This window comes from Magallana gigas, chromosome 3 (genome assembly GCF_963853765.1).
Source record: "Magallana gigas chromosome 3, xbMagGiga1.1, whole genome shotgun sequence".
In the NCBI taxonomy this organism is placed as follows: domain Eukaryota; kingdom Metazoa; phylum Mollusca; class Bivalvia; order Ostreida; family Ostreidae; genus Magallana; species Magallana gigas.
In genome coordinates this window covers 47,018,549-47,045,736 of record NC_088855.1, presented here as the reverse complement: position 1 = coordinate 47,045,736, position 27,188 = coordinate 47,018,549, and the positions used below count along the sequence as shown (strand labels likewise).

Genomic DNA, 27,188 nt, shown 5'->3' with positions numbered 1-27,188 from the left:
ACACGATGTGTAAATGTACATATTCCAGGCAATTCCGATTCCATTATTTTTCTGAGAATTTTGGCACTTTTAAAAATAGAATGCTTTGCTGTCAAGACAAGGGAATAGATATGCATACACTGAATAAGCAGGAAGTCTTGAGCTCTGGATTTTTTGCGAATTACTGATATGCTCTTTATCAAATTATTGGTTGCATTTAATTCATTTTTCGCTTGCCATTCGGTATGTGTAGTTTTGTCAAGCAATGACTTGGGGTGTGAGCTTTTTCTCTTTGTTCATTATGTGGTACATTTATGCATTTATGATATGTTTTATAGCGGATGTGTACATGATAAACAAGAAATTGTTTAAACAGTTAAATTATGAAAAAAAAAATTCCAAAGCTGATGAAAAGTTACTTTTCTACAATAATTCACACACTTTAGACAGAGCCTTGGAATGAGTCAAATTACACAATATTGGATTCAGACTTCCCTTTGATTGGTTTTTTGTTCTTGCTCATTGTTCTATTTAACTCACAGCTGAAGGCTGAAGAAGGCGACATATATTTTCATACTGATTAATTACAGCTTTTGGATCAGAGTCATGACAGTTTGCTATAGTTGCTGAGGTGAGCGATGTTGCCCCTAGGCCTCTTTATTAATTGGAAAAATGTGAACACACACACACATATATATATAAAATTTAATTGTGGTTGTAACGCGGCATTTGATTGGATAGATGAATTAATTACATTTATCGCTATATACGGTAAATGCCATTTATCGAAGAAGAATAAATCAAGCGGCATAACTCTAATAATTTTAGTAACCAATATTTTATCCAAGCGCGATAATTCTAAATCAATAGGCGCGGGTACTTAAATGTCAATAATGTAATGACGTCATTATTGCGCGTGCAATTATCGATCCGTTAGACGCTGCCGATATCGAACATATTATAAAAATAGTATAATCGATAGGTCAGAATAAAAAAAAAACAAAAAAACAAAAAACCAAACAAATAAATAACAAAGAATATGAATAATATATAAATTATTAACGGTGTGGTATATTGATGCAATAACCACTTCTTTTTTGTAATTAATGACGTATATAGATGTATATATATATATATATATATATATATATATATATATATATATATATATATATATATATATATATATATATATATATATATATATATATATATATATATATATTTTAAAAGATTGAATAGCCTAATTTATACGTGTAAAATTAACATAATTATTGGCAAACGTTTTTAGTATGATGTTACGGTCAAAAAGGAAATCAAAATCCCCATATGCCAGGCCAACACGTGCACCGGCCGCCGCCAGAAAAGCAGTGTCAGGCAGTAATAGCAACCGCCAGACACCTGATGATGCTGACCCCCAGGCAGTAGCAAAGGCAACGGAATCATTGAATTTGGATACCCACTCTGATGGCAGTGGTCCAGCGTTACATCAACCACTCATACTTGGACCTTCATCGTCAATGGCAGCCCATTCATCAGGTAGGCCTACAATAAACGATATTGACAATTGTACCGATGCTTTGCGTAACGGCATGCAAATGTTCAACACGCCAAATTCATTATGTAGTATAACAGATGCACTGGGTACCCACGTAACTCAGATTGTTAGACAATCTATTTACAACAATGAATTTGTCCACATGCATAAAATGTTAACCCTCAAACCTCATGACGAACCCCAACAACAATTAGCTTTTGTCAATGGTGAATTGGTTATCCAGCCAAAACACAAAGAAATTAAAATTACTTCTGTTGAAACCTGGACAAATGCATTTCTCGTGTTCAGCAGCATTTATCTGACCAAGTTCCCTGAACACACCCAAGCTATCCTCAAATATATGAACACCATTCGCACAGCTGCCCAACGTTCGCCTAATTTGAACTGGTTAAATTATGACATACAGTTCCGATTAAAACGCTCTCGAAATCACACGGTAGATTGGGGTTCTATCGATGCTGAGCTTTGGCTTCTTTACGTAGCGCAAGGTTCCTTCCTCACAAGCCCGCAAATGACAAATTTTTCGAATAAATCGGCCAAATGCTATGAATTTAATTACAAAGGTTCGTGCGGCCGACCTTACTGTAATTATCACCACGTGTGTCTAAAATGCAACAACAACCACCCTTCTATTTACTGCAGGGTTAACAACAACCAACCCATTCGCCAAGAGAGAGGGAAACCCCCCGCATTCGACCATATGCGACAATTCCCTTATAGAGGTCAAGGCCGTGGGCAGTCAACAGGCAACGCAAGACCTATGGGACATGGCTCCAACCCCGGTCAAACTTAATGTCTTAAAATCAATGCTTACTAATTATCCAGATCAAAATACAGCTCATGAATTACTAAACGGGTTTGAATACGGTTTCAACATTCATTATTCTGGTACACGAGAATTTCACGTTTCAAAAAACATGAAATCTGCAGAAACTCACGCTGATGAGCTTCAATTAAAAATCTATCAAGAAATTTCACTGGGGAGAATAGCTGGTCCATTTTACACTAGACCTATTTCTAATATTAGATGTAGCCCTATTGGTCTAGTTCCTAAAAAACAAGGGGGGTGGCGCATGATTTGTAATTTGTCAGCACCACAGGGCAACAGTGTTAACGATTTTATAGACCCCAGTCTCTGTTCAGTACATTATACATCATTTGATACTACTATAAGTATGGTTCAAAAACTTGGTCCTGGGGCTTTATTAGGCAAAAAAGACATAACGAGTGCTTTCAGACTACTTCCGATTCGACCCGAAGATTTTTCATTGCTCGGCTTTTATTTTGACAATAAGTATTATATTGATAAATGTTTACCTTTCGGTTGCTCTATTGCATGTGCCACTTTTGAAAAATTTTCAACAGCTTTGCACTGGATAGTGGAAAATCAATCCACACACAACACATTAGTCCATTACCTGGATGATTTTTTGTTCGCTGGCCCAGCTAATACTTGTATATGTCAAAACCTTATGGGATCATTTGATACAATTTGTAAAGAACTTGGGGTCCCGCTGTCAGAGAAAAAAACAGAAGGCCCCTCTACATACATTACGTTTCTTGGTCTAGGTATCAATACTATTAACCAAACCATATTTATTCCAAAGGACAAGGTGGACACCCTTAAATCAATGATACATAATGTATATACGCGAAGGAAAGTTACATTAAAAGTAATGCAATCATTAGTGGGGTCACTAGCATTTGTTACGAAGGCAATACCTGCAGGTAGGGCGTTTTGTAGACGATTTTACGGCAGTCTTTCGCAGGGATACAAAAAACATCACTACATTACAATATCAAAAGCTCTACGAGACGATATGGAGGTCTGGTTAAAATTCCTTTCCGAATTTAATGGTACCACACTATTTCCCGATATGCACTGGTCAAATGGGGACACATTGCACATATCCTCTGACAGCTCTGGCTCTTTTGGGTGCGGGGCAATTTTCTGTTCACATTGGGCCTATCTTCAATGGCCATTAGACTGGTCATCCGAAGATCGTAGAGACTTGACCTACCTGGAGTTAGTGCCAGTAGCGCTGGCAATTCAAATTTGGGGTAGCAAATTGCAGTCTAAGAAAATTATAATGCACATTGATAACATCGCAGTAGTTCAGATAATTAATCAAAAAACATCAAAGTCATCAAGAGTTATGTCCCTTCTTAGACCTCTATTGCTTCAGCTCCTCAGGTTCAACATTCAAATTAGATGTGTGCACATACCAGGTCCTTCAAATACTATAGCTGATGCTATATCTCGTTTTCAGTGGCAAAAGTTCAGAAATCTGGCCCCATATGCGGATTACTATCCATGCCAAATTCCATCGGAATTTTGGAACCATTTGAAAAGGAAGTAGAAAAACTACTCGACGCATCAGTTGCTCCAAACACTCAAACTGTTTATCAGAAGGGCATTGACTTATTCATGCAATTTAGAGGGCTGTATAACATCCAAGACATTTGGCCTCCATCTGTTGACCAAATTATCAACTTTATAGCATTTTTATCATCTAAAAGCATATCATATTCAACTGCCAAAACTTACTTAGCGGGCATTAGTTTTAGCTTGAAGTTAAGCAATCTTCCTGATCCATGTCAATTTTTCATTGTAAAAAAACTACTACTCGGTTTTAAGCAACTCAAACATAAAAAGGATACTAGAAGTCCAATAACTTTCCCACTGTTAAAAAAAATCGTAGCTTCTTTACAACATGTTTGTAGTAATTATTACGAACAGATCCTTTTTTCCACTGCGTATACACTTGCATATTTTGCCTTACTAAGGGTAGGTGAGATAACCAGTACACGTGGGAATTCCTGCAATTCAGCACTGTCTTTGCACAACGTATCCATATCAACGTCATGCATCACCATTATATTAGATAAAACTAAAACAGACCAAATAGGGAAGGGTATAACAATTCAAATTAACTCGACAAACGAAAATAAAATGCTTTTTGACAATATGCGAGCATTTTTAAAACAACGTCCAACAAGCACCGATACATTGCAATTTTTGTGCCATATTGATGGTTCACCCTTAACTTACTATCAATTTAACCAAGTTTTGAAAAAATCACTGTCATTTTTGAGGCTTGACGTTACAACATTTAAGTCCCATTCATTTAGAATAGGCGCAGCCACATATTTATACATGCAAGGGGCGCCAGAGCAGGAAATTAAAGCTAAGGGTCGGTGGCATTCTAATGCTTTTCAATCCTATATACGTCCTAATACAGTAGTATTGTAATATCAAAGTCTTTACTAAAGATAAATAAGTTTACAGGCTCTTCACACATCTGGATAGTAGGATCTTCAATCATAAGGAGGGCCCAGGATTACTGCAATCAGTCAGCAATTGGTTCAAATTTGTCTCTGGAATCCTTAAATGTCACCGTGAATTGGTCTGGAAGGGGCGGACTAAAATGGGAAGAACTTGACGATCATATCTCACTACTGCTTCAGGAGCATGGCACCCCACCTCGTGTATTGATCATTCACTGCGGTGGTAACAGTATTGGGCTTGTGTCACTTAAAAAACTTCAGTTACAAATGAAATCACTCATGGGTTCTTTACACCAAAAAATGTCAAACACTTTGCTGGTATGGTCAAACATACTTCCCCGAAAATATTGGCTGCACATGATATCAAGCATAGCAGCAGAGCAGGCCAGAATACGAATAAATAGCTCCTTGGGGTCATTTGTTTGTAAAAAGCTCAACGGGGCACTAATACGTCATCCAGATATTGATATCAACCAGCCGAAGTTATTCCAAGATTATGTTCATTTATCGAAACTTGGTAATTTCTTATTTACAAATACCATAAAAACTGCCCTCGTTAAGTTCCTGACAACAAAACAAAATGTCTACCCGTGCATTTAATTCGGCGGTATCTGTTTATGGTCGTCCAAAACTTTGTTTACTTTGAACAAACCTACTGCCCCCTATCAACCCGTTTCAACTTCTCTATCCATTCCCTACTTATATGCACGTGTATTGGAGACAGTGTGCATCCTCATAATGTGTTGGTTTGCTAATTCAAAATATTATTGCTATTCGTCTTGATTGAAAAAGACTTGAAGTGTTTGTGTTGTTGTTACTTATCTTGCAGTATTGAATTGAATTGATTTGATTATATTGTTTATTGCGTTGCATTAAAAGGCATGATGTCTTGTTCGCCAAATCACCGCCTTTTGATTGGCGGATGGATTGCGGTACCCGTGCCTCGCGTCCCGCAATCCACTTGGCAGAATTTTGCAACAAGCCATCGCTGGCAACTTCTGTTCACCGTCCAGGGTTGCCAGCAATACATGGCTCCTTGTTATCATCATATCTAAATTCAGCGCCAAATGCCATATTGAGGATCGGCGCTTATCCATTGTAATTTTATAAAACTTATGAATCATATGTACATGTTGAAATATTGAAATCATAATAAAGCCATGACAGATACCGCTAACACTGTAGTCGTTTATTCTTTCAAGATAATTACATTTATCGCTATATACGGTAAATGCCATTTATCGAAGAAGAATAAATCAAGCGGCATAACTCTAATAATTTTAGTAACCAATATTTTATCCAAGCGCGATAACTCTAAATCAATAGGCGCGGGTACTTAAATGTCAATAATGTAATGACGTCATTATTGCGCGTGCAATTATCGATCCGTTAGACGCTGCCGATATCGAACACCCTCCCACCCACACCATTATCATTATTAGTAAAGGATAAACATAGTAAAATAGGTTTTTTTTTAGTCCATTGAAGAATAGTTATAAATTATTTTCCCTTCATCATTAATTATACTGTCTTGATAACCTTGCCTCATTTGTTTCTCTTCTTCTGCTTTCTTTTTATTGTTCGTTACAGTTATAATCCAATCAACGTCATGGCTTTACTTTGGTCCTGCTGAACATCAAGCTGGTCGGCCAGACTGCAGAATTTTGCAACAAGCCATCGCTGGCAACTTCTGTTCACCGTCCAGGGTTGCCAGCAATACATGGCTCCTTGTTATCATCATATATAATGACTAAATTTCAGCGCCAAATGCCATATTGAGGATCGGCGCTTATCCATTGTAATTTTATAAAACTTATGAATCATATGTACATGTTGAAATATTGAAATCATAATAAAGCCATGACAGATACCGCCAACACTGTAGTCGTTTATTCTTTCAAGATAATTTGTATAACCTGGTTTGCACGTCACAATGCACCAACATCAAAAACGCACTAATCCGCTTGACGTAGGGTTTGAATTTTGAACAGATTAATGTCATATTAAAAGTAAAACGGACTCAGTTGGTACAGCAAATTACAGAAAATTAAATTATAAGGAATGAACTCAATATCTACCCAAGTTATACTCGTATAACCTGGATTGGAACAATTAACGCTTTTTTATAAACCGCTTCGCGGATTATAAAGCGTAAATTGCCCCAACCCAGGTTATATTCGTATAACTCATAGGCGTCGGAACCGGGGGGGCTAGGGGGGGCTTAGCCCCCCCACTTATTTTGCAAAGTTATACCTAACCATTAGAAACATAGCATGATAGAGGGTTCAGCCCCCCCACTTTTTCTCGCAGGAAAGATTATTGTTCCTAAATGTATCTTGAAAGATTGAGAAGTTAGATTCAGAAGCATACTAGCCCCCCCCCCCCCCCCCCCCCCCCACGGATTAGAAATTTCATGATTTTAGGAAAAAAATTTGGGTAAGAATTTTTTTTTTTTGAAGTATAGGTATACTCCCCCCCCCCCCCCCCCCCCCCCCCCCCCCCCACGGATTAGGATTTTCATGATTTTGGGAATTACTTTTTTCTCAATATTTCTAGGATTAGTCTAGCCCCCCCACTTTCAATTTGCTTCCGACGCCCATGTAACTTGGGTAGACATTGAGTTCATTTCTTAAATATTTAAACGCTTTTCAATCCGCGAAATGACATTAATCTGTTTAAAATTCAAACGTAACCACCGTCATTTTCTTTTTAAGAAACCTATAATGATTCAGAAATTCAATGTGTAAGTACTGTATATGTGTTTATTGTCAGCTGATATTCTGAATTGTGATTACAATAACTGTTAAATTAAAAAACCACAATGCACAAAACCATAAAAAAAAACCTCAATGATAAATAATCAAATATGGTCTTATTAATGAAAAATCCATAAATGATGGGCTAACACATTACTACATAAACAGTAAAATGATATTTTGATCTATAGTATTCATGATTATCTTCATGATCTCCGTTTATAAAATCGACCTACTTCTCTGTCACTGACTCCCATGCCATCATCTTCATGTTGTTGGTCAGACACGGTGAGAACTTTCCATACAAATGTTTGTAGATAGTTCCCACCGCGTCCACTAATACTTCCACCTCCACATCGTTAAAATTGGCCTTCCTCGGCTTCTCTTTAGTTTTAGTGCGGCAGACGATAAACAAAAAAATTCGCGCACTTTTTATGAAGTGAAACTAATTATTGCGCATGCGTACAAATAAATCGTACACGTAAGAATTCGTAACCTACAATGTACGTCGACGTATAAGGGTAGCTTCAGGTAGTAAATACCATTTTACATATAATTTCTTCGATATTTTCAAATTTGGCACGAGTTAAAATCTTTTTCAGAGACGGACTTTGTCGCTTACTTTTAATGATTTGAAATTTGTTTAAGACTTCATTCATTTTTTATTACGTTCTAAAAGTGGAAGGTTGCCTTTTATAATCTGGTAAAACTCTTGATTTTTCGGGTTATGTGTTACCACTTTAGGTTTCAATACACATCCCGAAATTGAAAGTCTACGGAGATTTTGCATTGCAACAGCCATTAATAAGCCCGGATGATAACGTTAAAAAATTGTGCGATGTATTCCGAGTGTATTCCGAATGGAGAAAAGATGTAAACATTCCCCATTATAAATCTCCGTAAGGAATCTGTTTTCGTTCCTGTGAATTTTTCCGAGTGGAAAGGGATAATTGTTCAATGAAGATATCTTGGATATATTTCCTTTTAACGATTTCAACTCTATTTCTTTCCCAGGTATGTGTAATTTTATTAAAAATCATCAAAAAGCGATGGAAGCAATAACTTGGGACAGACTATAGTCCGAGTTCATGTGGGATGTTAGAATAGGTTGGTCACATTAAATGATACTATAGTCTGTCCCAAGATATTTATGCTGCACATTTGGACGATTTTTAATAAAAATACACTTACCTGTGAAAGAAGTGCAATTGAAATAGTTGGAAGGGATATTTTCCAAATTAATTTCATTGACACATTATCATCGTGAATCCAAAATATCTTGGGACAGAGTATAGAATGGCATTGGTTGAACGTTCTCAGGAATGGAAATTAAAATATCAACGGTATCTCTAATATAGCTTTTAACTTTGGATACGTACGGTTTTAATAATAAATCCAATAAATTGCTGATCCTATGCGTCTCACAAGATGGTCCTGCGACCCATAGTTATATATAAATATATTATTTACCTCCTGCTAAATTGTAAGAAAATCATTGGCTTACAGCAGTCACGTGGAGACTATGTATATTCTGGAATCCATACAAATATCACCCTTTTTTAGCATTATGACATCACTTTAGAACCTTATGACGTCAGGATTCGTACTCAAATTGTCAAAAGTCAAAACTTGAAGATACTGGTAGTCCAAGTAATACTTCAACGCCCAAAGAGCAAAAAAACTGGACACTGAAAAATGGAGTTGCAAAGCAATTTTCAGAGAAAGAGGGCAGAGCTGTTTATACACATTGTTATGGCTATGCTTTAAACTTGGCATGCTCTGATGCTGTTAAATCATCTACAGTTTTGAGAGATGCCCTTGATTTAACCCGTGAAATAACAAAATCGATCAAGGAGTCGCCAAGAAGACAAGCGATTTTTAGAAACTTGAAAGAATCTCAGAATTTAGAAACTTCCTCACCTGGAATTAGAGTGTTGTGTTCAACAAGGTGGACAGTTAGAGCAGATGCTCTTCAGATTGTAATACTGAACTACAAAGTATTATTAGGCGTATGGGAGGAATCAATGGAGTATGTCAAAGTTTCATAAATGAAATGCAGAATAAGAGGGGTTATGACCTATATGAACAAATTTGACTTCCTCTTCGGTTGTCTGTTGGGTGAACAGTTGCTCCGTCATAGCGATATTCTCAGCAAAGCCCTAGCTTCAGACAAAATGGCTCTCAGCACGGTGAAAACTTTGGAGTCTCTTAGAACAGATGAAGTCTTTCTCTTATTCTATGAGGAAGCCAAAAAGAGTTTGATATTGATGGTCCCTGCATGCCTCGTCAAAGACGACCTCCGAAAAAAATTGACGAAGGATCTCTGTATCACCACGACACATGCGAAGATTTGTACAGAGTTAAATATTTGATTTACTTGTGAATGGCATTAAAAATCGCTTTGATCAACCAGGATATGCCAAGTATATGCAGTTGGAATTGTTATTGTTAAAGGGGGCCAAAGGCGAAAATTGTGAAAAGGAATTTGAGTTGGTCACAATTTTTTACGATACAGATATCAATGCAAAATATTTGAGTTCAATTTCAAACACTGAAATGCAATTTCTCCAAAGACATTACTCCTTCCATTCAGACAATAGCTGAATTCATCAAAACAGAAGGCATACTTCTGTACAGCGAAATTGCAGTTTTGATTGAACTTCTCCTTGTAATTCCAGCAACAAATGCTACCAGCGAAAGAATGTTCAGCACATTGCGCCGCATTAAATCGTATCTGCGATCAACTATGTCTCAAGTTAGACTGAACAACCTGATGATCCTTCACGTATATCAAAAAGAGAAAGAGAAACTGGATCTTCAAGATGTTGCAAATGAATTTGTTGAAAAGAATGAACACAGACTATCCGTTTTTGGGAGATTCTAACTTCATCAGAATTTCCTAAAACGGATAATCTTTATTTATTGCACTGCTCTCTGTCATGCAATAGCCAATTCCCGCAGCTCACTCATTAGTACTAGTTTTATTTTCATTATATACAACTTACCGTTAAGTCAAATGGTGACTGAGGTTTACCGTTTTTCATTCGTATTGGTAAGCCATTGGCATAGGCATTATTTACCCATATCATGTCTTAGCTGAATTGTGTTCGCTGCTTGAGATTTGAATCATTTTCTTTTACTTGTGAGTTTAAACAGTTATTACCATGTCTAATTTGTAGTCACACTTTGAAAATCTCAATTGTCAATATGAAGAAGCGTAGGATTTTTTGGGGGTGGGGAGTGGGGGTGTTTAGCCCCCCCCCCCCTATCAATTTGCTTCCGACGCCTATGCATAGAGCATGTGGGTGACGGAGTTGGGTTCATTAGATATGATACACCCCTGCGAATGTTATTGTCATTTAAATTTAGACCAAGTGGTTTTATTTGACCCTTTCAATTTCGCAGTAAAATTCATGCCTCGTGTTTATAGTCTATTTCCTAGAATCTAGGTACTTGTAGTCAAATATAAAATCTAGACGTTTATTGATTTTAAACTTTGTCTCCATTATTTGGTGGATAAAATGAGTTCTAGAAATAAATGTGACAATAGAAAATATTTAAGTTTTTTCTGCTCTTGCAACAATTAACATGCTTAGTAGCGGTCTCCCTTTTAGGATTATTTTTTGATCCACACCTGACCTAGTAATAGCATCAATAGTGAAACAAACTATAATATTTTATGCAGAATTTTCCTTGAAATAGCTCGATATAGTAAGTGTATATACAAAACAGACACCCATTCTTTTTCTAAACCATGGTATTGCACGCCAAAAGCGTCAAACATGGCTATGATTTCATTACATGTAAGCAACCAAATGTTTATACTTTCAACCACGTGTAGAGAGGTTGAACACGATCGATAACTCTGTTCTGAATATCATCGTTTAGTTTAAATAACCTCTAGATGATGAAATACGACATAGGCCTATATCTTAATAGATTTCATGTTTTAACATAAATCAAAGTATAGGATATGATATGAAAAATGACCAGTATTTACGTATTTTGAGAATATTATCCAAACACTTATACTTCCGCTCGAAATTTCACAGGAACTGAACAAATCTCGGTGAAGTCTCGTAAACTTTCATTCGAGCACCTCTTGATTTATTACATACATGTACTTAGCAACGATAAAGCCAGGTTCTCGAGGCCTTCCGAATTGCACTTCGGAAGGCCTCGGGAACCAGGCTAAGCAACGATAAAGAAAACATTCCGAACACATTCGCAGGGGTGTGATAAGCACGTTTGATAAACGTCGTATTCAGTAGGCTTATTCAGGGACGTAAATACATAATGTGGTTTATCTATATGTATTTGTATATGTTTGATTCCGAAAATTTATACTCTGTTTATATCTTATTTAAGACTATTGATGCCCTGTTTATTGTTATTTAAATTCTATTGTCTGTAAGTGTATAAATACGACCGTCATCGGGCATTCGGGAGACCCTCTTGTTGGTCTACGGACCAAGCTCTCCCCCTCTCCTCTTTTTCGGCATTCATTAAGGTAAATTTTCATTTCTCCTCCTTAGGTTATAAACGGAATTAAACAATGTTATTTATGTTCCATATTTGATTTTGCTTAATAAATTTGTAAATCTTCGTTATTTTTGTTATTTTGTAATTCAGAGGCAAACTGAAAAGAATGAACCTGGGTTGATGTTGAAAGACGTTTCCGTCTTGTTTATTTATACTGCAATAATATGTTTGTACGTCCCTGGCTTATTTCAAAAGTAATAAAAAATATTTTGGTTAATAATTTTATAAATCATAATGTTTCAGGTTATATAAAGTGATTGGAAATGACCAAAAAAACAAAAAAATAAATAACAGAGAAACCCGGGATGTGACGGTGTTTTGGTACTCGGGGATGCTATTATACTCTGTCCCGAGTTTTTGCTTCCACCACTTTTTGCTTGATAGTAAATACCTTTGTGCTCAAACTACGTTCATCCACTAATATGAAATAAGTCCAGATTATCTGTTTTGAAACGCCCCCTCTACCGCTTCAGGTTTCAATACAAATCCCAAAATTGAAAGTCTACGGAGATTTTGCATTGCATCAGCCATTAAAAAGCCCGAATGATAACGTTAAAAAATTGCGCGATGTACGTATTCCGAGTGTATTCCGAACGGAGAAAAAATGTAAACATTTCCCATTATATATCTCCGTAAGAAAATTGTTTTTATTCCTGTGAAATTTTATGAGTGAAAAGGGATAATTGTTCAATGAAGATATCTGGGATATATTCCCTTTCAGTGTATTTTTATTAAAAATCGTCAAAAATTGATGGAAGCAATAACTTGGGACAGACTATAGCCGGGCTGAACGAGAACCGGAATCCGATTTCCCGGGAAAATGATAGCAGTCTTGTCGAAATAAAAAATATCAAAACTTTCCTACTAAACGTGATACATTTGTCATTATTTCTATATATCTGAAAAATGTTATGATGGGACATATGACCCAGATATTTTCCGCGGACTACTTTTACACCAACCCGATGAAAAAGAAAGCAGAAATGAAAATTCATGGAATCAGAACGCTCGTTGGCCTCGAACACTCCTCCTCGATTTTAAAAACGACACTCATAAAACGTGCATGAAATCAAGAAAAAAGGTAACATATTGTAAGTATGTTATTTTTACCATATGTCATTTTGCATTTATGTGGCATACCGTTACCGTTAGAGATAATATTTATAGTTCCTACTTCCTCCGTCTGGCCCACAGGGGCTCGTCACGAAGTTTTTTCAACCTTTTATACATACCACCTCTATACTATAAAATACACTATGTATTTTATAGTATAGAGGTGGTATATATAAAAGGTTGAAAAAACTTCGTGACAAGCCCCTGTGTCTGGCCTCCTTATTCTGGATGTTCGAAGTTCATGTATATTTTAATGTAATATGTACGTTATGATTATGCATGGTACAAGGGTGCTACCGTTGTGGCGAGCGCAGCAAGAAATTTTACACATGTACATTGCACCATAAGTTCTAAGTTTAAAAAAAGTTCTTACAAAATACATAGACTTGCTTACGTTCTTTACTTTTGGAGAGAATTGATCAATCTGTAAACGTAGTTTGTGTTTAATTTGGTCAAAATTGTTAACGATTAATACAGTATTATTTTTTTGTGTCTTGTTGTTATCTGAATTTTATTTTTTTTCCTGGTAATTCATAATTTTTTTTAAAATTTGTTTATTTTTGCATTCTAATTACAAATATCCATGCCCGCAGTCCCTGTTTGTAGGTGTGTAATTTTCCATTTTCCAATTTAATGGTTTGACTGTATGCAATATCTGTAGATTTTTTACCTGTTTATTTTTTTCTCTTTATTCTTTTTTTTCTAGTTCAAAATAACTACCGTAATTTTTTTAAGTCTTCCCTACTTATACTTATTGTACATGCATGCAAAATTAGCTTAAATTGGATCGATATGACAGTGAAGTATGGCTCTTGCTAGTATATATATAATCTCTCTATCCAAAAAAAACAAATTGCTAGTACATGCATTACAGATGTTTGATCCACCTCTTAACTTATCGCAGGAAATATAGCGTGAGATCACTGTGAAGTCATACGTTAAAATGTTTACGTATCTCAGCTCAATCAGAGGAATTGAAACATGTAAAAAAAATTCTTATGGTTATAATTTTTTATATTACAGGGTTCGAAATAATTGATTGTCTGATGTTCTGATGGTCTGGGACTAGTATCGGTAAACTGTCAATTTGGGCTTCCTGGGCTTTGTGAAGAGCACTTGCCCTAGGGCTATAAGTCTTTCCATACATCCCTTTTTTCAGTATGCATTTAATCTGTTTACAAAAAATATTTTCAGATAAATAGGCAAAACTTTTAGTAAATACACAATTATTAATATAGTTTTGTATGGATTACTGTGAATATGAAATGATTGGAAATTCAAAATTAGCAAATTAAAATTAGCAAAAACTGATTGATTGATTTGGTTTTGCATAAACATATATACAAATGGTTCGAACACAAGTTCTAACAACTTACGAGGTTCTTACCAAGTATATTTACAACTGTGAAGTAGTTTAGAATGGAATTTCAAAGTACATAGAAATGGATATTACTAAAGTGGTTAAATTATTGAACAAACGTACATGTATTTATAAACAGTTCTGTTTGAATTTGGTCCAAGCAATAAGACTGAAATTTCAAGAATCTACCACAATCTCTGATAAATCTTTGAACAGCTATAAAAAAAAAGTTGGTTTAAATTGACAGTCAGAGATTCAGGTTCATTAATTGACTTATTATTTGAGCTATTTAAATTTTGGTTGACAAGTAAGCAGTGATAAAAACTGTGAGTTTTATTCCAGCCCTAAATTCAGAGAACTGTGATGAAATTGGTTAATAAAAAATCATTGACTATTTTGCAAAAAATATTGAGTACAGCCACCAGATTATCTATATTTTATATCTGAGTCATTTATATACTGATGGTATTTTAATGTGTTTTTTTTTTAATTTGAATTACAATTAAAACCAAAGTTGTTTTTTCCTTTTTAGAATATGAGTGACAGCAAAGGAAGAGGTGGTAGGGGTGGTGGTCGGGGAAAGCCCAGGGGAGGGTCCCAGGGAGAGGGTCGGGGAGGCCAGTCTGGGAGAGGAGGAAATGTCAGAGGAGGGCCGCAAGGTGGCAAAGGAGGACCGCAAGGTAGCCGAGGGGGACCACAAGGTGGAAGTCAGACCCCCAGAGGAGGAGGGCATGATAACCCAAGAGGGCATTCAGGTAGACAACGGGGTCTCCAAAGTGGTACATCTCTCTCCAATAGGTTTAGAGGTTTCTGTAGGAAATATACTGTATGAGTCCTCTTTGTATAAAACGCTTGAATTCATTGTATTTTTTAAAATATGGTCCAAGTCAACAAAATCCTGTGAACATGCAGCATCCAATAATATGGGATTAACTGTAGCCAGTTTATAACAACAGGGCACATTTATATCTACCTATTAGAACCATTTTAACAAGACCTTGGACGTTCAGTAGATCGTAACTATCTATTTTTTGCATCAAAACAAGTAAAAAATGATGCTGGTTTCAAACGAAATATACACCAGTTGCGTAGTCTTAGCTCAAACGCCAGACAAATCGTGTTGATTTCAAAGAGCCATGGCTGAGTGGGCTACAATGAAATAGACGGGTCTACGTCATATTACGTTTGACACAACTACACAAAGTCCAAGCACTAGTTGAAATGGTTCTAATATATACCCCCCGGTACCAATTTTCATAAAATTTAATATGAATTCTTTATGATAAAATGTTAATGATACTAATAGTTATTTTCAATTCATATTATGATTCAGTTTTATAAATATTTCTACAGGCCGAAGACCAATTCTTGCCAAGTACCATTTCTTTTCAGTGCATCATTACTTCATTTTTCATATCAAATTTGATGTTTGGAAAAAAATGACATAGCGAGGCACTTGGTGAGAATTGGTCATAGGTCAGAACTGATATTAATATGGTACATTATGTATTTTTTGTATTGCATGAATAGGGCAACAAAATAGGTATGGAAGTCATCAAGACTTGTTCCCAGGACAAAACTTTAATTCTCAGACGTCTCTTCTTGGCAATCCAACCAATTGGCAGCCGGGGGTTCCCCAAACTAATGTGCCATTACCACCATACCTGCCAGGGGGAGTGGGACAACAGATTTATCATGGAATGCACCCAAACTATCCACCACCAAATGCCGCAGGTGTACGAGCACCGCTGATGTCACTGCCACCACACCAGATGTCTTTGCCACAACAACCACTAACGCAGCCACCAAGACACGATTCCTCAGCAGGTCTGGTTTGGATTTATAATGTCTTTAAAAATACTAAATGAAAGATAATTTCTGATTAAAACGTCCACTGAATCATTTTGAAGCACTAAATGTTTTAGCTCACAATGTAATTTATATTAACATGTTTTGTTTTACTAAATGTTTAAATTGGCTTTGAATGTCAAAAGCTGTAAGTAGTTAACAAAAATTTAATGTTATGGTATATAAAGTGCATATTAGATAGAAAAAACATATGGAGGATTAAATTTGTAAAATTAGCACTGATAATGTTCAAGGAACTTCACAAACACATCTTGTTATGACTATTACAGGGTCAGCTAAGATTGTGTCGAAGCATCCAGTGATGGCTCTGAATGATTTGAAGTCAGGGCTGATATACCAAGAATATCCTACCAAGAATGATTATGTGTGCATGAGTGTGGAAGTAGGGGGCAGACTTTTTGAAGGCTATGGGGAGACAAAGAAAGAAGCTAAGAAACAGGCAGCAGAGATTGCCTTGAGGGATTTGTTCAACATTATCTGTGTTGAAGGTTTGAGTTCTTATTGTTAAGCATTGTCATATAACGCCCCCTTATGCAACAACATAAAGATATTGCCAATTTTTCACAATATAAACTTAAAAAACAAAACATTGTCAATGCAGGTATCCTGTAATAGATAAATATTGAATACATTTGTGTACAGTAGCATTGTAATGTGTGTAAACGAGCAGTAAGGAAATCCATAAGACAGCTGTTTTATTCAACAGATATATTAAACTTTTTAATGCATTGACCTATAAACAAAGGAAAAAATACATTAGACAAAATACAATCCTGCATGTTTGTTTAATATATTTAGTTAATACTAAAGTTCGTTGAAATAAGCAACCATTACTCCAGTGTTCATTTATAAGATAAAAAAAATGTTTTGTAACAATTTTAGATATTTGAACTAACAAACAAGTTAAAGAAATGACTACGGCTAGTTTAATTGCAAAAATACGATAAAATATAAATTTTGCAATTGAAATAAATTGCCCTAATCACTATCATGGTAGAAAAGAAATATAGAAGTAAATATATGATTAACATACCACAAGATGCAGCTGATATACGCTGGATATTCCGACGTCATTGAAAATTGTCCGACGTCATTGAAAATGAAAAACTGCCCATTTTTACTTAGTTTGAACGGTTACTTATACTAATTGTCCAATTTATTGGATAATAATTTGAAACAATGAAATTCAAGTAACCATAAGCGTGCAACTGAACTTGATGATTCATGTGGGTTGTGAATCATTGCAGATCTGCTAACGCGGGTTATATATTTTTTCTGCAATGTTGCCATCTTCATATTAAATATAAACATACATATAAACATACTGTACAAAACCATACCTGTTAACCCTCCCGCATTGCGCGGGAGACTCCCGCAAAACGGCCTAAAAATCTAAGATCTCCCACATCCAACCTATCTCCCGCGCGGGAGACAAATTTCTCCCGCAATCGTATTTGTCTTCCCCATACCCCCCAATTCTGAATCTTTACATGCAAATTTCAACACCCACTGCGGGCTTTTCTCTGATTTTGAACTCAAAAAGCTGCTGTGTAGCTTGAATGTATCAAAATCCATTCAAGTACTGTCTACCGTGATCATAGTATGACATGTTATAGCCCAGTTTACTTTTTACGATTACTTCTGGTTTTGACTTAAATCAGTTACGTATTTAGTTATGCATAGGCCTTGTAAAAAAATAAGTGAAAGCTTCAAACTTCTTGATTTTACTCAGTAACACCAAAGAAAACAATAACAGCCAGTGGTGTCACTTAACAGGTGCACAGGTAAAGCATCCAAGCCACGTGCAGTGAGTCGTGACTAATTCTGTCTGGCCAGCAGGGTCGGTAAAAATCAAAGTGTGTTTGGAACACAGTGTTTATACAAGCTACCAATAAAATGAAGCTCAAGAAAAAAGTGTAAAAGCATTTCACAAGAGTTTTTAAAGTTAACAGTACCGGTACTATGAATTACAGGGATGCTATAGACATTACAACAGAGATCATTTTTAAATGATCATTTTTTAAATGATACTGGAGAAATACCTGTTAAAATTGTTTTGTGAATTAAAAATCTATCCTATATATAAGGCAAAAAATAATTTTAATGAATATTATTTTCTGGTATTTTTCTTAACTGGGTTTCACTGCAAATTCAAAATAGGCAAAATAAATTTTCTGTGTTTACCTTAGATGTCAGCATGCAGTGATGGTTCAATACTGAACAATAGAAAGACTTAATTAATATAAAAAGTGGCACTATTGACTTCTTTTGTACCATGCAAGCAAAACAATAGTTTTATGAACTTGTACAGCAACACAAGTTGTAATAGCACACTGGTAGTCATAGAAATAATAAAATTTAAAATGATTGCAAATGCATTAATTACAATGGTAAAATAAGGTATCTAACAGTATTTTTAATATATATTTGCATTTCACGTGAAAAAACGTTGTTTACGCAAAATCTTCCCCTATAGTACCGGTACTATAAACTTTAAAAACTCTTGTGAAATGCTTTTACACTTTTTCCTTGAGCTTCATTTTATTGGTAGCTTGTATAAACACTCAGTGTTCCAAACACACTTTGTTTTTTACCAGGTCTAGGCAACCTCCGTTTTTGGAGGATAGATTTTATCCTCCAAAATTGGAGGATAGATGTTTGCGCCCCCTGGTGGATCTTTTCAGATGAAGGGCAATTAACTCTGTTTTTACAAAGGGAGTTAACTATATACTTAAATAAAATATAATTATTATACAATAAAAATATCACCTTATTTAGCTATCAATAATTATATTTATTGATAATATTTAATAGATATTTAAGTTTAAATAATTGCAGGGCTGATTTTAAAGAAAAATATCTTATGTGAAGACTCTCACATTTTTTTCAATATTCAGGATAATTGATATCTATAAATGGTATCATTTTGATTAATAAAATTTAACAATGTCTTTTTGTGTGAAGGGATTAAATTTAAACGATACTTAATAACCTGTGATTTAATTAGAATAATGTAAATAGTCTATGTCATTTGTAAAACTGAACACAGGAAGTACACACTTTCAAAGCATATTGTGAAAATACTATACATAGAATTTCAAATCGCCGCATACAATCATTAGTTTATTTCCTTAACTTTAATTCCCATATGGTCTGGTGCTTGCATTTTCTCATTAAAGATATGCACGAAGCCTTTGAAATATACCCATGCTATCCTCCAAAAATGGAGGATAATTTCACCCACAATGCAAAGTGACTTTCCATATATGGTAAAAATCAGCAGCCATCTTGAAATTGAGCTATCCTCCAAAAACGGAGGTTGCCTAGACCTGTTTACCGACCATGCTGGCCAGACAGAATTAGTCACGACTCACTGCACGTGGCTTGGATGCTTTACCTGTGCACCTGTTAAGTGACACCACTGGCTGTTATTGTTTTCTTTGGTGTTACTGAGTAAAATCAAGAAGTTTGAAGCTTTCACTTATTTTTTTACAAGGCCTATGCATAACTAAATACGTAACTGATTTAAGTCAAAACCAGAAGTAATCGTAAAAAGTAAACTGGGCTATAACATGTCATACTATGATCACGGTAGACAGTACTTGAATGGATTTTGATACATTCAAGCTACACAGCAGCTTTTTGAGTTCAAAATCAGAGAAAAACCCGCAGTGGATGTTGAAATTTGCATGTAAAGATTCAGAATTGGGGGGAGGGGGGGGGGGGGTATGGGGAAGACAAATACGATTGCGGGAGAAATTTGTCTCCCGCGCAGGGGATAGGTTGGATGTGGGAGATCTTAGATTTTTAGGCCGTTTTGCGGGAGTCTCGTTAACAGGTATGAACTAAATTTGAAGTGGTTTATTTATAACGAAAATGTCCTTCAAGTATACAGAAATTCTTTGAAAGAATTGAGTAAATACTAATGGCATTAGTGAACAGTATGGAAAGAATGCATCTTTTTGATTACTTGCATTTCTGTATTCTTGGAAATTATCAAGAGATAATACTTCGCAGTTGCTATGTTTAGATCTTTTCTATTGGCAGGATTTTTTTTTGCAGAAGATATAAATTAAAGGATGTATAGTCTAGTATACTACATCTTCTTAAAATGGTTACGTCTTACATTTTATTCTCTTCTGTAGAAAAAGGTACAGGAAATGATCAGGGATCTTCTGAGAAGAAAGAAAAGGCAAAACCAAAATCAAAGCTCAAAGATGAAGGAGAAGATATGGAGAGAATCTTCAATGACACAATGGAAGACTTGAAGAAGTTGACCCTTCCAGATGTGAATGTTAAGAGTAAAAGGCCACCAACTGGTAATAAAACAATGCAAGAAAACCAAGGTGGGAAACCTCAGAGAGAAAAAGATATGGGAAGTAGAGGCAACCTGAAAGAAGATAATATAAATGATGATTCCCAGTCTGAAAGAGGAGGTCGTAGACGAGGTGGGAAAGGGAAAAGAAGAGGGAAAGGAACCAAAGCAGGGGAGGCACTGCCGGGGGATGATGGAGAAAAAGATGAATCTGGTAATGACAGTGACACTAGTCATGTATCGCAGTCAAGTAGAGGAAGAGGCGCCAACAGGAGGGGCAGGGGAAGAGGTAGAGGAGGTTTACAACCATCTGGTAGTACACACGATTTAAATGTGCGGGATGATTCTGACAATGAAAGTGTGTGCAGTCAAACTTCACAATCAGGAAGAGGAAGAGGAGGAAGAATTCAAAGAGGAGGCAGGGGAAGAGGTAGAGGAGGAAGGGGTGCTAATTCCCAGAGGCACAACAGTGGGGGTCAGGAAGGAGATGAGGATGAGGCAGAAAACAAACATCAGCAAGCTGCCCTTGATCTGGGTGATGAGTCTGATGAGAACTTCTCTGAAGCAAAAGTCTTCAGATATCTTGTGAAAACATTAGGAGGGTGTGCTAGCATACAGAAATTTAAGGAGGAGTTTTCTCCTTTGCCTGCTGATTTCGATGACTGGGTCAAGACACCCAAGAATAGGTTGTCAGTTTTTAAACGAAATGGTAGGCCTGTTGTCATAGGACCCTATCTTAGGGATGCCACTGTGTGTGTTGATAACATGGGGTTTGGAGGAAATAAGAAATGTAATCGCAAGGAATGCAATCACTTCCATGTTTGCAACTTTTTCTTAAACGGATGGTGTAAACGTGGATTTAAATGCAGAAAAGGCCATACATTTACAAAGGGGCCAAACCGAGAACTCAAAGCAAAGTTGGGTCTTAATCCTTTTAAGGATGCAGAGATAAAAACCATAATACTGTGTAGGTACCCTCAAGTTTGCCCAAAAGGAAAATGCCATAAAGAGGATTGTCCATATCTTCACATTTGTTACAACTTTCTACGTGACAAATGTGAAGATTCTGACTGCTCAAGGGGACATGATCTAGGTACTCCACACAACTTGTGGGTTCTGTCTGTCTATAGAATGGAGAAGTGGCCAGTTGAAAAAATGGCTTTGCTGAAATTTCTCATTAACAAGCCCATGAAACCACGTACCAAAAAAATCCCTGGTGATACTACTGAATCCACAATAGATCCAGCAGAAAGTGTTGGAAGTATGGACGATGAAGATTTTGAAGAAAATGAGTATGATGAGGATACTGATGATGATGACGATGATGATGATTATGATGATGAAGAAGATAATGCAGAAGGGGATAAGGATGTAGTTGGAGAGGTGTATCACTATCCAAAGTTTGTGGATTCAGAACCTAAAGCAGAGACTCTTCCTAAGAAAAGACTGGATAGGAAAAACAGATGGAACACTAATGAAGAGGAATCAGAGCCGATAGGTAAGTACATGTTTAGTGAAATAACATATGGATAATAAAAAAGGACAACTATCAGAGGTTTGGGGGCATTTCTTAGTGTTAATGAGAGGCCCATCGTCCTTATCAGTCACCTGAGTAACTGCAGTAAGGCTTTTGCAATGTATATTCATGTGCATTCTAACTACAGGGCTAATGAAATCATTTTTAATATTCCAGGATTGTTTTATCCAATAAACTTTCTTAATTCTAAAAAAAAATATTGAAAAATTGTAACATAGCATACATGCATACAGTGACATAATTGAACAAACAATAAGTACCAAAAAATTATCGGTTGAAACTTCACCCCCTACCCTATATAATCATTAGAGCCCTGCCATAACAGAAGAACTCCTCACCCAGGGGCCATGAGATTCTTAATTTTTGAATATATAGGCACTCTTCCCCATCATTACTATGTACTTATTCATCTGATTAATACCCAGGAGCAGAGAAGAAGATTTTTAAAAGAATTACTGCATTTATCTAGAGCCCAGATCAAACACCAAAACCTCTGGCCCAGGGGCCATAAACTTCACAATTTGGAGGAGGCACTCTTACTCATCATAACTAAGTAAATGTACTAGGTTCAGCTTAATACCCAGGAGCGGAGCAGAGGAGAAGATTATTAAAGAATTTATGCATTTTTTCAATATAATCTTTAGAACCTTACCCTAACACCAGAACCCCTGACACAGGGGCCATGAATTTCACAATTTTGGTAGCGATATCAATGCTTATTACAACCATGCCAACAGTTTGACTGCTTGAGGTCTGGGAGTAAAGAAGATCTTTTAAAGATTGCACTAATTTTGATTGTCTTACCCCCACCCCTCAGCCCCCAAGGGGGCATTGGGCCATGACATTCACAGTTTCACTCCCCTTCACCGATAAATGCTGTATGCCAAATTTGGTAGAAATTGGTTCAGTGGTTCCAGAGGAGAAGCTAAAAATGTTCAAAACTTTAAGACCGACGTACAACTAACACCGACAGACAAAAACTTATAGCAATATGGTCACCTGAGTGACTCAGTCTCTAAAATTCCAAACATGCAGGGAAAAGTAAGGTACATTAGCTACATCATAAATTGTGCCTATAGCAATATAATATTTCATATCCAACAAGGTCAGAGGTTGTGGCCATTATGTGGTTCTGTTTTCTACCTTTAGTACAAACAAGAATTTCAAGTTTTTTTATTGGATCTAACATACCCCATAGATGAATAATTTAAACATAATGAAATCAAGTTTTACTATGCTAATATGTCAATAGGATGATTATGTATGTAATGAAATGAAATAAGTAAATGTAAAGTTTTTTTTTTTTAATGAAAAAGTTTGTATTTTTTTTTTTTTATTCAGAAATTACCGAAAAAGTCAGTACAAATACTAGTGTTCTAGAAAGAGATGCTGACAAAAAAGACATTTGTCCAAGTTTGATACCAGGATCCTGTAAGGAGAAGAAATGTGACAGACATCACAGGCCACTTCCCTATCTGTGGCAGATCCGAATATTTGGCACATGGGTCAGCTTTAATGACGAAGAGAATGAGAAATTGGAACGAGGCTACTGCAACTTGGAGGAAATAGGGGATGCAGAGGTAACTGACATAGTCACAGAAATGATCAGCTTTGAAATATTTATCTCAAAGTTTGTTAGTGTAGTTTGCATGTTTTGTCATAGTTTGTGAACTACAAATGAAAATTATACAGTGTATGTGGAGAAATATTTATCAAGCAGAATATGGTTTGAGAAAAAGTAGTTTGCCCAAACAAGGCTTTAAAAGTTGGATGAGTTAATTTCTCAATTTGCCCTAGCTTGAACATATAGAGTCTTGTCATAGGATGTAGCACTATCTACTTCTTGCATCAAAACAAGTCAAGAATGATGCAGGTTTTTGAGGAAAATATGCACAGATTTTGAAGGCACAGAATTTAAGTTAAAAATATCTTGCTGATTTCTAAGAGCCATGACTGAATGGCAAACATTAAAATAAAACAGGCCCACGTCAAATAGCTGTTCAAGTCAACTACTTATAGTCCAACCTCCTGTCTAAATGGCTCTAATATTCTTTATGCATAAGCAGGACTGTTATCTAATAACTTTTATAGCCATGGAACAATTTCTGACTCCTGATTTTAGATACAAATATATTTTACAGAATCATAAACAATTTACTAAACAGATGTACAGGTAGAATCACTGTTCCAGATGTTAATAATATAGATGTATGAAAACTGTTTATTTATAAAAGGTGGAACATGAGGAAAGGAAGTACAAAATTCACATGAAGTTCAACGAGAACATTGGGGTGGTTTATGAAATAATGCATGGAGAAGAATCACTGAACACCAACGATGTGTTGAGCAGCCGCAGGCTTTCAACTGCTTCCTTTGGCAAGGAGAAAAAGCCGTTAACAACGGGATCATTCCACACCCAGTGGAGATGGTACTACCGGAACGACGTTGGACAGTGGGTTCCCTTTGACAAGGTTGGTTATGTCTTCTGCATTGTTGGGCAATTCAGTGAGTGGGCAGACATCTCAGGTTGTTTCTTCCCAGGTTAAAAAATTTTAATACTGTTTATTAGGTAACTTCAGTATGAACACAAATTAAAGCTATATTTGTGAGCCTTTCTGATTCATTGAAAGTTATTCAGTGTGAATTTAATACATGTCTTTGTTGAAAAAAAATCAAAAATCTTGCTTCTGTTTTTTCTGATAGTTGTGACCGATATGAAATATGAAAAACAAGTTTGTCACTAACAATTTTACAAAATTAGAATTAAGTACTCCCCTAAAATAAGAAATCTACATTGATTAATTAATTGGAATTTCTTTCCATCTACATATATTGTATTGCTCCATTGTCTTTCGTCATGGTCTGGTGTCTGCATAGCTCTCGCCTACCCTTGGCTGCTTGATGAACGCATGAAGTATTGTAATACTGAATACTCATTGTCATCTGTTACATCACATTTAACCCTCAGTCTGTTTTAAAATCTAAATGCATTTGGTTGTTACCTCATCAGCGGTAACCAACCTGTTTTATGTAAACTTTGTTTATATTATAAGAAGTTACATCAAAAGGTCATGTAATCTCTGACTATGGTCTTAATGAACTACAAGATATTGTTGTCTCAAGCAACCAGATGGGAGAGGATCATACATATTGGTCGTAGTTTGCAATGATGATATTGTCCATTCATAAGATTTTTTGTCACCTAGTTAAACTCCTTTAGTGGTTTTCTTTATCAGGATAGATTCCAGTACACATTGGAGAAAAAATATGTCATGGGACAAAAAACCTACCTTTTCACCAGAGAGAACTACAAATTTAAGTACAAAATAGAGTTGGCTGATTGGACACAGGTCAATCTGGACACGGGCAAGGAACGAAAGATCCTGCGCAGACCTGTGTTTGTGTCCATTACAGATGTGGCAGCAAAGATATAGTAAAAATCTTTTTACATGATATTTTATTTATCTTTATTATCAAAAGTTGAAAGATTTTTCCATTCTTTTCATTGTTTTACATATAGATACATATAAACTTTATTTAACATGATAATAACACAATTGAAGTCATTTGCATTTCCAGCAAAATGAATATCCGTATTGCAAATTTTTCGCCAAAGGGATTATTTTTTCAAAATAATTTTCATTTTGTTGGTATCTTAGAAATGTTTTTAATTTTTTCATTAGAGCTTGAGGTTCATTGTTGTTGACACAAATAAATTTTATATATTTCAGCCCACCTATTATTCAAGTGTCGGCTACAGGACCTGTACCCCCGGGCTGGGCCCCTTGGGACTTGGCCCACCCCTTTGAGTTGGTAGAACTTGATGAATCCTGTAAAGAGTACAGAGAGGTGAAGGGAGCCATGTTTGATACATTGAAGGAGGACTACTTCACTATCAGTAATATTTATCGGATTCAGAACTTAAGTCTTTGGAAGGAGTTCAATATGTAAGTCAAGTTCACTGATGTTTTCTTTCTCAATCTAATTTATTACCCTTATCCCTAAATGTGTAATATTTGGCTTATTATAAGCCAAATATTACACATTTAGGGATAAGGGTAATAAATTAGATTGAGAAAGACATATTATATTACAAGTTATACAGCATATTGCATATTGTATATATTGTATATTGATTTTTCAAGAAGTTAGTGTGGATTTGAATTGGCGTTGATTGAGTTTACATGATAGAATGCTACACTGAAATTTTGAAATACAGAATTGCAGGTTCAATTTTGGTTCAGCCATTAATTCTCATTATGTATTTGCTTATTCTTCCTTGCATGCTCCTATGTATTCAAACATGTAACATGCTATAATAATTTAACTTTCTGTTTGTCAGTTGTTAAATTTTGATTACATGTACATGTCTTATGAATATTCAGACATGCGAGGTTTGTACAAAAAGTTTTGTACTTTGCATACATTTCACGACCCTTTGATACAGTAGAATTTTAGTTTAAATTTAGGAAAGGCATTCAAAAATTTTATGACAAACAATTCAATATGCAATATGTATATATGAATTCATTTAAAATGACAAAAGTATGATTGTCCACGAACTTTTTGGACAGCCCTTGTACACGGTATACAAGGTTATTTTCGTCCCATGTTATTTTCGCCCTTCTATTCCTGTAAACAGTTTCACCCCGTCTAGAATTTGCCCAGAGGCAACCGTGTTCAAAAAGATAACTCTGTCTCTTTACAATTCAGTGGTTTCACCTAGTCTTAAATTCGTCTGCAGAAAATTATGGCAAGAGTGAAAATAGGTCAATGATTTGTAATATACAATGTTGGTAGCATTCCACTTTTATATAATTAACATATGCAGAACCTTAATTGGCAAGGAGGAATGACCAATCACATTATGA

At 35.7% G+C, this 27,188-nt stretch overlaps 1 protein-coding gene and 1 long non-coding RNA gene across 4 annotated transcripts in view; both read left to right on the top strand.

Moving 5' to 3' along the window:
- The first annotated feature begins 1,181 nt into the window (after window positions 1-1,181).
- LOC117683536 (uncharacterized) lies at window positions 1,182-6,702 on the top strand. Its single transcript, XR_010712301.1, has 2 exons — window positions 1,182-1,518; window positions 4,827-6,702. It is a non-coding gene; the product is annotated as an uncharacterized lncRNA (long non-coding RNA).
- Window positions 6,703-13,069: 6,367 nt separating this feature from the next.
- Window positions 13,070-27,188, top strand: part of LOC105338732 (uncharacterized) — a 20,834-nt gene continuing 6,715 nt past the window's right edge. The window contains exons 1-10 of one of the 3 annotated variants that reach the window (XM_066080058.1): window positions 13,076-13,214; window positions 14,260-14,394; window positions 15,129-15,351; window positions 16,127-16,423; window positions 16,735-16,953; window positions 20,611-22,278; window positions 23,659-23,897; window positions 24,552-24,788; window positions 25,554-25,750; window positions 26,049-26,264. In XM_066080058.1, coding sequence (XP_065936130.1) covers window positions 15,132-15,351; window positions 16,127-16,423; window positions 16,735-16,953; window positions 20,611-22,278; window positions 23,659-23,897; window positions 24,552-24,788; window positions 25,554-25,750; window positions 26,049-26,264 — 3,293 coding nt within the window. In that variant the 5' untranslated portion in view covers window positions 13,076-13,214; window positions 14,260-14,394; window positions 15,129-15,131. Of the gene's footprint in view, window positions 13,215-14,259; window positions 14,395-15,128; window positions 15,352-16,126; window positions 16,424-16,734; window positions 16,954-20,610; window positions 22,279-23,658; window positions 23,898-24,551; window positions 24,789-25,553; window positions 25,751-26,048; window positions 26,265-27,188 lie in introns of all 3 variants that reach the window. The other 2 variants (XM_011443963.4, XM_011443962.4) reach the window with 2 other exon arrangements.